This window comes from Pristiophorus japonicus, unplaced genomic scaffold (assembly GCF_044704955.1).
Source record: "Pristiophorus japonicus isolate sPriJap1 unplaced genomic scaffold, sPriJap1.hap1 HAP1_SCAFFOLD_1886, whole genome shotgun sequence".
NCBI lineage: Eukaryota > Metazoa > Chordata > Chondrichthyes > Pristiophoridae > Pristiophorus > Pristiophorus japonicus.
Window position 1 is genome coordinate 24,098 of NW_027251575.1, and position 11,954 is coordinate 36,051.

Below are 11,954 nucleotides of genomic sequence, written 5' to 3' on the forward strand. Positions count from 1 at the left end.
CGCTCTCCCCACTCTCCCCACTCCCCCCGCTCTCCCCACTCTCTCCCCACTCTCCCCGTACTCCCCGTTCTCTCCCCTCTCCCCCCTCTCGCCGCTCTCACCACTCTCCCCACTTTCGCCCCGCTCTCCCCCTACTCCCCGTTCTGCCCCCTCTCCCCGCTCTCCCCCTACTCCCCCCGCTATCCCCTACTCCCCGTTCTCCCCCCTCTCCTCCCTCTCCCCCTACTTCCCGCTCTCCCCTCTCCCCCCACTCTCCCCACTCTCGCCACTCCCCCCGCTCTACCCTCTCTCTCCCCACTCTCCCCATTCTCCCCCATCTCCCCCTCTCCCCCTACTCCCCGCTCTCCCCTCTCCCCCCGCTCTCCCCACTCTCGCCACTCCCCCCCCTCTCCCCTCCTCTTTCCCCACTCCCCCCGCTCTCCCCACTCTCTCCCCACTCTCCCCGTACTCCCCGTTCTCTCCCCTCTCCCCCCTCTCGCCGCTCTCACCACTCTCCCCACTTTCGCCCCGCTCTCCCCCTACTCCCCGTTCTGCCCACTCTCCCCGCTCTCCCCCTACTCCCCCCGCTCTCCCCTACTCCCCGCTCTCCCCTCTCACCCCCGCTCTCCCCACTCTACCCTCTCCCCCCGCTCTCCCCACTCTCACCACTCCCCCCGCTCTCCCCTCTCTCCCCCTGCTCTCCCTTCTCCCCCCGCTCTCGCCACTCTCCCCCCGCTCTCCCCTCTCCCCCCAATCTCCCCTCTCCCCCCGCTCTCCCCGCTCTCCCCACTCCCCCCGCTCTCCCCTCTCTCCCCCCGCTCTCCCCACTCTCCCCGCTCCCCCCGCTCTCCCCTCTTGCCCCCCTGCTCTCCCCTCTCCCCCCGCTCTCCCCACTCTCCCCCCACTCTTCCCTCTCTGCCCCCGCTCCCCCCACTGTCCCCTCTCCCCCCGCTCTCCCCTCTCTACCCCGCTCTCCCCACTCTCCCCCCGCTCTCCCCTCTCTCCCCCCGCTCTCCCCACTCTACCCTCTCTCCCTGCTCTCCCCACTCTCCCCACTCCCCCGGCTCTCGCCTCTCTCCCCCTGCTCTCCCCTCTCCCCCCGATCTCCCCACTCTCCTCTCCCTCTCCCCACTCTCCCCTCTCCCCCAGCTCTCCCCACTCTCCCCGCTCTCCCCTCTCCTCAAACTCTCCCCTCTCCCCCTGCTCTCCCCACTCTCCCCGCTCTCCCCAATCTCTCCCTGCTCTCAGCACTCTCCCCGCTCTCCCCGCTCTCCCCTAATCCCCACTCTCCCCGCTCTCCCCTCTCTCCCACCGCTCCCCACACTCTCCCCTCTCCCCCCGCTCTCCCCGCTCTCCCTCTACTCCCCACTCTCCCCTCGCCCCCGCTCTCCCCGCTCTTCCCTACTTCCCGTTCTTCCCCCTCTCCCCCCTCACCCCCTATTCCCGTTCTCCCCTCTCTCCCCCTGCTCTCCCCTCTCCCCCTGCTCTCCCCACTCTCCCCGCTCTCCCCACTCTCCCCACTCCCCCCGCTCTCCCCACTCTCTCCCCACTCTCCCCGTACTCCCCGTTCTCTCCCATCTCCCCCCTCTCGCCGCTCTCACCACTCTCCCCACTTTCACCCCGCTCTCCCCCTACTCCCCGTTCTGCCCGCTCTCCCCCTACTCCCCCCGCTATCCCCTACTCCCCGTTCTCCCCGCTCTCCCCTCTCCCCCCTCTCTCCCCACTCTCGCCACTCCCCCCCTCTCCCCTCCTCTTTCCCCACTCCCCCCGCTCTCCCCACTCTCTCCCCACTCTCCCCGTACTCCCCGTTCTCTCCCCTCTCCCCCCTCTCGCCGCTCTCACCACTCTCCCCACTTTCGCCCCGCTCTCCCCCTACTCCCCGTTCTGCCCACTCTCCCCGCTCTCCCCCTACTCCCCCCGCTCTCCCCTACTCCCCGCTCTCCGCTCTCACCCCCGCTCTCCCCACTCTACCCTCTCCCCCCGCTCTCCCCACTCTCCCCACTCCCCCCGCTCTCCCCTCTCTCCCCCTGCTCTCCCTTCTCCCCCCGCTCTCGTCACTCTCCCCCCGCTCTCCCCTCTCCCCCCACTCTCCCCTCTCCCCCCACTCTCCCCGCTCTCCCCACTCCCCCCACTCTCCCCTCTCTCCCCCCGCTCTCCCCACTCTCCCCGCTCCTCCCGCTCTCCCCTCTTGCCCCCCTGCTCTCCCCTCTCCCTACGCTCTCCCCACTCTCCCCCCGCTCTTCCCTCTCTGCCCCCGCTCCCCCCACTCTCCCCTCTCCCCCCGCTCTCCCCTCTCTATCCCGCTCTCGCCACTCTCCCCGCTCTCCCCACTCACTCCCCGCTCTCCCCTCTCCCCCCACTCTCCCCTCTGCACCCGCTCTCCCCACTCTCCCCCCGCTCTCCCCTCTCTCCCCCCGCTCTCCCCACTCTACCCTCTCCCCCCGCTCTCCCCACTCTCCCCACTCCCCCCGCTCTCCCCTCTCTCCCCCTACTCTCCCCTCTCCCCCCGCTCTCGCCACTCTCCCCTTGCTCTCCCCTCTCCCCGCACTCTACCTTCTCTATCCCGCTCTCGCCACTCTCCCCGCTCTCCCCACTCACTCCCCGCTCTCCCCTCTCCCCCCACTCTCCCCTCTGCACCCGCTCTCCCCGCTCTCCCCACTCCCGCCGGTCTCCTCTCTCTCCCCCCGCTCTCCCTTCTCTCCCCCCGCTCTCCCCACTCCCCCCCGCTCTTCCCTCTCTGCCCCCGCTCCCCCCACTCTCCCCTCTCTCCCCTGCTCTCCCCGCTTTCCCCCCTTTCCCCCCTCTGCCATCTCTCCCCCTCTCTCCCCACTCTCCCCCCGCTCTCCCCGGTCCTCCCGATCTCCCCCCTCTCCCCCCTCTGCCCTCTCTCCCCCTCTCTCCCCCCTCTCCCCGCTCTCCCCTGCTCTCCCCGCTTTCCCCCCTCTCCCCCTCTGCCCTCTCTCCCCCTCTCTCCACACTCTCCCCACTCCCCCCGCTCTCCCCTCTCTCCCCCTGCTCTCCCCTCTCCCCCCACTCTCCCCTCTCTATCCCGCTCTTGCCACTCTCCCCGCTCTCCCCACTCCCCCCGCTCTCCCCTCTCTCCGCCTGCTCTCCCTGCTCTCCTCACTCCCCCCGCTCTCCCCTACTCCCCGCTCTCCGCTCTCACCCCCGCTCTCCCCACTCTACCCTCTCCCCCCGCTCTCCCCACTCTCCCCACTCCCCCCGCTCTCCCCTCTCTCCCCCTGCTCTCCCTTCTCCCCCCGCTCTCGTCACTCTCCCCCCGCTCTCCCCTCTCCCCCCACTCTCCCCTCTCCCCCCACTCTCCCCGCTCTCCCCACTCCCCCCACTCTCCCCTCTCTCCCCCCGCTCTCCCCACTCTCCCCGCTCCCCCCGCTCTCCCCTCTTGCCCCCCTGCTCTCCCCTCTCCCCGCGCTCTCCCCACTCTCCCCCCGCTCTTCCCTCTCTGCCCCCGCTCCCCTCACTCTCCCCTCTCCCCCCGCTCTCCACTCTCTACCCCGCTCTCCCCACTCTCCCCCCGCTCTCCCCTCTCTCCCCCCGCTCTCCCCACTCTACCCTCTCCCCCCGCTCTCCCCACTCTCCCCACTCTCCCCTCACCCCCCACTCTCCACTCTCCCCACTCTCCCCCCCACTCTCCCCTCGCTCTCCCCACTCTCCCCTCTCCCCACACTCTCCCCTCTCTCCCCGCTCTCCCCGCTCTCCCCACTCCCGCGGCTCTCCCCTCTCTCCTCCTGCTCTCACCTCTCCCCCCGCTCTCCCCACTCTCCCCGCTCTCCCCTCTCCCCCACTCTCCCCTCTCCCCCCGCTCTCCACACTCTCCCCGCTCTCCCCACTCTCTCCTCGCTCTCCCCACTCCCCCGCTCTCCCCACTCTCTCCCCGCTCTCCCCTCTCCCCCCGCTCTCCCCTCTCCCCCCGCTCTCCCCACTCTCCCCACTCCCCCGGCTCTCCCCTCTCTCCTCCTGCTCTCCCCTCTCCCCCCGCTGTCCCCACTCTCCCCGCTCTCTCCTCTCCCCCACTCTCCCCTCTCCCCCGCTCTCCACACTCTCCCCGCTCTCCCCACTCTCTCCCCGCTCTCCCCACTCCCCCGCTCTCCCCACTCTCTCCCCGCTCTCCCCTCTCCCCCCGCTCTCCCCACTCTCCCCCCACTCTCCGCACTCTCCCCCCTCCCCCCCGCTCTCCCCGCTCTCCCCGCTCTCCCCCTACTCCCTGTTCTCCCCTCTCTCCCCCTGCTCTCCACTCTCCGCCGCACTCCCCACTCTCCCCGCTCTCCCCCTACTCCCCGTTCTGCCCCCTCTCCCTGCTCTCCCCCTACTCCCCCCGCTCTCCCATACTCCCCGTTCTCCCCCCTCTCCCCCCTCTCCCCCTACTTCCCGCTCTCCCCTCTCCCCCCACTCTCCCCACTCTCCCCACTTTCCCCACTCTACCCCCTCTCTCCCCTCTCCCCCCTCTCCCCACTCCCCCCGCTCTCCCCTACTCCCCATTCTCCCCCATCTCCCCCTCTCCCCCTACTCCCCGCTCTCCCCTCTCCCCCCACTCTCCCCACTCTCGCCACTCCCCCCCCTCTCCCCTCCTCTTTCCCCACTCTCCCCACTCTCTCCCGCTCTCCCCTCTCACCCCCGCTCTCCCCACTCTACCCTCTCCCCCCGCTCTCCCCACTCTCCCCACTCCCCCCGCTCTCCCCTCTCTCCCCCTGCTCTCCCTTCTCCCCCCGCTCTCGCCACTCTCCCCCCGCTCTCCCCTCTCCCCCCACTCTCCCCTCTCCCCCCGCTCTCCCCGCTCTCCCCACTCCCCCCGCTCTCCCCTCTCTCCCCCCGCTCTCCCCACTCTCCCCGCTCCCCCCGCTCTCCCCTCTTGCCCCCCTGCTCTCCCCTCTCCCCGCGCTCTCCCCACTCTCCCCCCGCTCTTCCCTCTCTGCCCCCGCTCCCCCCACTCTCCCCTCTCCCACGGCTCTCCACTCTCTAACCCGCTCTCCGCACTCTCCCCCCGCTCTCCCCTCTCTCCCCCCGCTCTCCCCACTCTACCCTCTCCCCCCGCTCTCCCCACTCTCCCCTCTCCCCCCGCTCTCCCCGCTCTCCCCACTCCCCCCGCTCTCCCCTCTCTCCCCCCGCTTTCCCCACTCTCCCCTCTCCCCCCGCTCTCCACGCTCTCCCTCTACTCCCCACTCTCCACTCTCCCCCCACTCTCCCCGCTCTCCCCTACTCCCCGTTCTCCCCCCTCTCCCTCCTCTCCCCCCTCTCCACCTACTCCCCGTTCTCCCCTCTCTCCCCCTGCTCTCCCCTCTCCCCCCGCTCTCCCCACTCTCCCCGCTCTCCCCACTCTCCCCACTCCCCCTGCTCTCCCCACTCTCTCCCCACTCTCCCCCTACTCCCCATTCACTCCCCTCTCCCCCCTCTCCCCGCTCTCACCACTCTCCCCACTCTCTCCCCGCTCTCCCCCTACTCCCCGTTCTCCCCCCTCTCCCCGCTCTCCCCCTACTCACCCCGCTCTCCCCTACTCCCCGTTCTCCCCCCTCTCTCCCCTCTCCCCTACTCCCCGCTCTCCCCTCTCCCCCCACTCTCCCCACTCTCGCCACTCCACCCGCTCTTCCCTCTCTCTCCCCATTCTCCCCACTCTCCCCCCGCTCTCCCCTACTGCCCGTTCTCCCCCCTCTCCCCACTCTCCCCCTACTCCCCACTCCCCCCGCTCTCCCCACACTCCCGCTACTCCCCACTCTCCCCGCTCTCCCCCTACTCCCCGTTCTCTCCCCTCTCACCCCACTCCCCGCTCTCCCCCTCTCCCCGCTGTCCCCCTCTCCCCGGTCTCCCCCCTCTCCCCCCACTCTCCCCCTACTCCGCACTCTCCCCTCTCCCCCCACTCTCCCCCCACTCTCCCCACTCTCCCCCACGCTCTCCCCTCTCTCCCCCTGCTCTCCCCTCTACCCCCGCTCTCCTCACTCTCCCCCCGCTCTCCCCACTCTCCCCTCTCCCCTCACTCTCCCTCTCCCCCCCGCTCTCCCCGCTCTCCCCCTGCTCTCCCCCTACTCCCCACTCTCCCCGCTCTCCCCACTCTCCCGCTACTCCCCACTCTCCCTGCTCTCCCCACTCTCCCCCTACTCCCCACTCTCCCCGCTCTCCCCCTACTCCCCACTCTCCCCTCTCCCCCCGCTCTCCCCCTACTCCCCACTCTCCCCACTCTCCCGCTCTCCCCGCTCTCCCCCTTCTCCGCACTCCTCCCGCTCTCCCCACTCTCCCCCTACTCCCCAGTCTCCCCGCTCTCCCCCTATTCCCCGTTCTCTCCCCTCTCCCCCCTCTCCCTGCTCTCCCTGCTCTCCCCCTCTCCCCGCTCTCCCCCGCTCTCCCCCACTCCCCCCACTCTCCCCCTGCTCCCCACTCTCCCCTCTCCCACCACTCTCCACTCTCCCCACTCTCCCCCCCGCTCTCCCCTCTCTCCCCCGCTCTCCCCACTCTCCCCTCACCCCCCGCTCTCCCCACTCTCCCCCCGCTCTCCCCTCACCCCCCGCTCTCCCCACTCTCCCCACTCCCCCGGCTCTCCCCTCACTCCTCCTGCTCTCCCCTCTCCCCCGCTCTCCCCACTCTCCCCGCTCTCCCCTCTCCCCCACTCTCCCCTCTCCCCCGCTCTCCACACTCTCCCCGCTCTCCCCACTCTCTCCTCGCTCTCCCCACTCCCCCGCTCTCTCCACTCTCAACCCGCTCTCCCCTCTCCCCCCGCTCTCCACACTCTCCCCGCTCTCCCCACTCTCTCCTCGCTCTCCCCACTCCCCGCTCTCTTCCACTCTCCCCGCTCTCCCCAATCTCTCCCTGCTCTCACCACTCTCCCCGCTCTCCCACTAATCCCCACTCTCCCCGCTCTCCCCAATCTCTCCCTGCTCCCACCACTCTCCCCGCTCTCCCCGCTCCCGCCCTAATCCCCACTCTCCCCGCTCTCCCCTCTCCCCCCGCTCTCCCCGCTCTCCCTCTACTCCCCACTCTCCCCTCCGCCCCCGCTCTCCCCGCTCTCCCCTACTTCCCGTTCTCCCCCCTCTCCCCCCTCACCCCCTATTCCCGTTCTCCCCTCTCTCCTCCTGCTCTCCCCTCTCCCCCTGCTCTCCCCACTCTCCCGGCACTCCCCACTCTCCCCACTCCCCCCGCTCTCCCCACTCTCTCCCCACTCTCCCCGTACTCCCCGTTCTCTCCCCTCTCCCCCCTCTCGCCGCTCTCACCACTCTCCCCACTCTCTCCCCGCTCTCCCCCTACTCCCCGTTCTGCCCCCTCTCCCCGCTCTCCCCCTACTCACCCCGCTCTCCCCTACTCCCCGTTCTCCCCCTCTCCCCCCTCTCCCCTACTCCCCGCTCTCCCCTCTCCCCCCACTCTCCCCACTCTCGCCACTCCACCCGCTCTTTCCTCTCTCTCCCCATTCTCCCCACTCTCCCCCCGCTCTCCCCTTCTGCCCGTTCTCCCCCCTCTCCCCACTCTCCCCCTACTCCCCACTCCCCCCGCTCTCCCCACACTCCCGCTACTCCCCACTCTCCCCGCTCTCCCCCTACTCCCCGTTCTCTCCCCTCTCACCCCACTCCCCGCTCTCCCCCTCTCCCCGCTGTCCCCCTCTCCCCGGTCTCCCCCCTCTCCCCCCACTCTCCCCCTACTCCGCACTCTCCCCTCTCCCCCCACTCTCCCCCCACTCTCCCCACTCTCCCCCACGCTCTCCCCTCTCTCCCCCGCTCTCCCCACTCTCCCCTCTCCCCCCACTCTCCTCACTCTCCCCACGCCCCCGGCTCTCCCCTCTCTCCCCCTGCTCTCCCCTCTCCCCCGGCTCTCCTCACTCTCCCCCCGCTCTCCCCACTCTCCCCTCTCCCCTCACTCTCCCCTCTCCCCCCGCTCTCCCCGCTCTCCCCCTGCTCTCCCCCTACTCCCCACTCTCCCCGCTCTCCCCACTCTCCCCCTACTCCCCACTCTCCCCGCTCTCCCCCTACTCCCCACTCTCCCCTCTCTCCCCGCTCTCCCCCTACTCCCCACTCTCCCCACTCTCCCCGCTCTCCCCGCTCTCCCCCTTCTCCTCACTCCTCCCGATCTCCCCACTCTCCCCCTACTCCCCAGTCTCCCCGCTCTCCCCCTATTCCCCGTTCTCTCCCCTCACCCCCCTCTCCCTGCTCTCCCTGCTCTCCCCCTCTCCCCGCTCTCCCCCGCTCTCCCCCACTCTCCCCTCACCCCCCGCTCTCCCCACTCTCCCCCCGCTCTCCCCTCACCCCCCGCTCTCCCCACTCTCCCCACTCCCCCGGCTCTCCCCTCACTCCTCCTGCTCTCCCCTCTCACCCCGCTCTCCCCACTCTCCCCGCTCTCCCCTCTCCCCCACTCTCCCCTCTCCCCCCGCTCTCCACACTCTCCCTGCTCTCCCCACTCTCTCCTCGCTCTCCCCACTCCCCCGCTCTCCCCACTCTCTCCCCGCTCTCCCCTCTCCCCCGCTCTCCCCACTCTCTCCCCGCTCTCCCCACTCTCTCCCCGCTCTCCCCACTCCCCCGCTCTCCCCACTCTCTCCCCGCTCTCCCCTCTCCCCCCACTCTCCCCACTCTCCCCCCACTCTCCCCACTCTCCCCTCTCCCCCGCTCTACCCGCTCTCCCCGCTCTCCCCCTACTCCCTGTTCTCCCCTCTCTCCCCCTGCTCTCCACTCTCCGCCCGCACTCCCCACTCTCCCCACTCTCCCCCGCCCTCCCCTCTCCCTCCGCTCTCCCCACTCTCCCCACTCCCCCGGCTCTCGCCTCTCTCCCCCTGCTCTCCCCTCTCCCCCCGATCTCCCCACTCTCCGCTCCCTCTCCCCACTCTCCCCTCTCCCCCAGCTCTCCCCACTCTCCCCGCTCTCCCCAATCTCTCCCTGCTCTCACCACTCTCCCCGCTCTCCCCCTAATCCCCACTCTCCCCGCTCTCCCCTCTCTCCCACCGCTCCCCCCACTCTCCCCTCTCCCCCCGCTCTCCCCGCTCTCCCTCTACTCCCCACTCTCCCCTCCGCCCCCGCTCTCCCCACTCTCCCCGACTTCCCGTTCTCCCCCCTCTCCCCCCTCACCCCCTATTCCCGTTCTCCCCTCTCTCCCCCTGCTCTCCCCTCTCCCACTGCTCTCCCCACTCTCCCCGCTCTCCCCACTCTCCCCACTCCCCCCGCTCTCCCCACTCTCTCCCCACTCTCCCGTACTCCCCGTTCTCTCCCCTCTCCCCGCTCTCGCCACTCTCACCACTCTCCCCACTTTCGCCCCCGCTCTCCCCCTACTCCCCGTTCTGCCCCTCTCCCCGCTCTCCCCCTACTCCCCCCGCTATCCCCTACTCCCCGTTCTCCCCCTCTCCCCCTACTTCCCGCTCTCCCTCTCCCCCCACTCTCCCCACTCTCGCCACTCCCCCCGCTCTACCCTCTCTCTCCCCACTCTCCCCATTCTCCCCCATCTCCCCCTCTCCCCCTACTCCCCGCTCTCCCCTCTCCCACCGCTCTCCCCACTCTCGCCTCTCACCCCCCTCTCCCCTCCTCTTTCCCCACTCCCCCCGCTCTCCCCACCCTCTCCCCACTCTCCCCGTACTCCCCGTTCTCTCCCCTCTCCCCCTCTCGCCGCTCTCACCACTCTCCCCACTTTCGCCCCGCTCTCCCCCTACTCCCCGGTCTGCCCACTCTCCCCGCTCTCCCCCTACTCCCCCCGCTCTCCCCGCTCTCCCCTCTCACCCCCGCTCTCCCCACTCTACCCTCTCCCCCTGCTCTCCCCACTCTCACCACTCCCCCGCTCTCCCTCTCTCCCCCTGCTCTCCCTTCTCCCCCCGCTCTCGCCACTCTCCCCCCGCTCTCCCCTCTCCCCCCACTCTCCCCTCTCCCCCCGCTCTCCCCGCTCTCCCCACTCCCCCGCTCTCCCTCTCTCCCCGCTCTCCCCACTCTCCCCGCTCCCCCGCTCTCCCCTCTTGCCCCCCTGCTCTCCCCTCTCCCCCGCTCTCCCCACTCTCCCCCCGCTCTTCCTTCTCTGCCCCGCTCCCCCCACTCTCCCCTCTCCCCCCGCCTCTCCCCTCTCTACCCCGCTCTCCCCACTCTCCCCCCGCTCTCCCCCTCCGCTCTCCCCACTCTACCCTCTCCCCCCGCTCTCCCCACACTCTCCACTCCCCCGGCTCTCGCCTCTCACCCCCTGCTCTCCCCTCTCCCCCCGATCTCCCCACTCTCCCCTCCCTCTCCCCACTCTCCCCAATCTCTCCCTGCTCTCACCACTCTCCCCGCTCTCCCCGCTCTCCCCCTAATCCCCACTCTCCCCGCTCTCCCCTCTCTCCCACCGCTCCCCCCACTCTCCCCCTCTCCCCCCCGCTCTCCCCGCTCTCCCTCTGCTCCCCACTCTCCCCTCCGCCCCCCGCTCTCCCCGCTCTCCCCTACTTCCCGTTCTCCCCCCTCTCCCCCCTCCCCCTCTCCCCCCTCACCCCCTATTCCCGTTCTCCCCTCTCTCCCCCTGCTCTCCCCTCTCCCCCTGCTCTCCCCGCTCTCCCCACTCGCCCCACTCCCCCCGCTCTCCCCACTCTCTCCCCACTCTCCCCGTACTCCCCGTTCTCTCCCATCTCCCCCCTCTCGCCGCTCTCACCACTCTCCCCACTTTCGCCCCGCTCTCCCCCTACTCCCCATTCTGCCCCCTCTCCCCGCTCTCCCCCTACTCCCCCCGCTATCCCCTACTCCCCGTTCTCCCCGCTCTCCCCTCTCCCCCCACTCTCCCCACTCTCGCCACTCCCCCCCCTCTCCCCTCCTCTTTCCCCACTCCCCCCGCTCTCCCCACTCTCTCCCCACTCTCCCCGTACTCCCCGTTCTCTCCCCTCTCCCCCCTCTCGCCGCTCTCACCACTCTCCCCACTTTCGCCCCGCGCTCCCCCTACTCCCCGTTCTGCCCTCTCCCCCCGCTCTCCCCACTCTCCCCACTCCCCCCGCTCTCCCCTCTCTCCCCCTGCTCTCCCTTCTCCCCCCGCTCTCTCCACTCTCTCCCCGCTCTCCCCTCTCCCCCCACTCTCCCCTCTCCCCCCGCTCTCCCCGCTCTCCCCACTCCCCCCGCTCTCCCCTCTCTCCCCCCGCTCTCCCCACTCTCCCCGCTCCCCCCGCTCTCCCCTCTTGCCCCCCTGCTCTCCCCTCTCCCCCCGCTCTCCCCACTCTCCCCCCGCTCTCCCCACTCTCCCCCCGCTCTCCCCACTCTCCCCCCCGCTCTCCCCTCTCTCCCCCCGCTCTCCCCACTCTACCCTCTCCCCCCGCTCTCCCCACTCTCCCCACTCCCCCCGCTCTCCCCTCTCTCCCCCTACTCTCCCCTCTCCCCCCGCTCTCGCCACTCTCCCCTTGCTCTCCCCTCTCCCCCCACTCTCCCTTCTCTATCCCGCTCTCGCCACTCTCCCCGCTCGCCCCACTCACTCCCCGCTCTCCCCTCTCCCCCCACTCTCCCCTCTGCACCCGCTCTCCCCGCTCTCCCCACTCCCGCCGCTCTCCCCTCTCTCCCCCCGCTCTCCCTTCTCTCCCCCCGCTCTCCCCACTCTCCCCCCACTCTTCCCTCTCTGCCCCCGCTCCCCCCACTCTCCCCTCTCCCCCCGCTCTCCACTCTCTACCCCGCTCTCCCCACTCTCCCCCCGCTCTTCCCTCTCTCCCCCCGCTCTCCCCACTCTACCCTCTCCCCCCGCTCTCCCCACTCTCCCCTCTCCCCCCGCTCTCCCTGCTCTCCCCACTCCCCCCGCTCTCCCCTCTCTCCCCCCGCTTTCCCCACTCTCCCCGCTCTCCCCTCTCTCCCACCGCTCCCCCCACTCTCCCCTCTCCCCCCACTCTCCCCGCTCTCCCCTACTCCCCGTTCTCCCCCCTCTCCCCCCTCTCCCCCCTCTCCACCTACTCCCCGTTCTCCCCTCTCTCCCCCTGCTCTCCCCTCTCCCCCCGCTCTCCCCACTCTCCCCGCTCTCCCCACTCTTCCCACTCCCCCTGCTCTCCCCACTCTCCCCCCGCTCTCCCCTAC

At 71.0% G+C, this 11,954-nt stretch overlaps 1 protein-coding gene and 1 pseudogene across 1 annotated transcript; both read right to left on the minus strand.

Annotated features, from left to right (window-relative positions):
* Positions 1 to 352: 352 nt before the first annotated feature.
* Positions 353 to 6,205, minus strand: LOC139243800 (complement C1q tumor necrosis factor-related protein 7 pseudogene; annotated as a pseudogene).
* A 1,993-nt stretch (positions 6,206 to 8,198) lies between these two features.
* LOC139243801 (otolin-1-like) lies at positions 8,199 to 10,928 on the minus strand (the record flags this gene model as incomplete). The annotated part of the gene is made up of 2 exons (XM_070870872.1): positions 8,199 to 8,261; positions 10,881 to 10,928. Coding segments are annotated over 2 exons (111 nt in total), but the record flags the coding sequence as incomplete, so codon positions are not given.
* Positions 10,929 to 11,954: the final 1,026 nt, after the last annotated feature.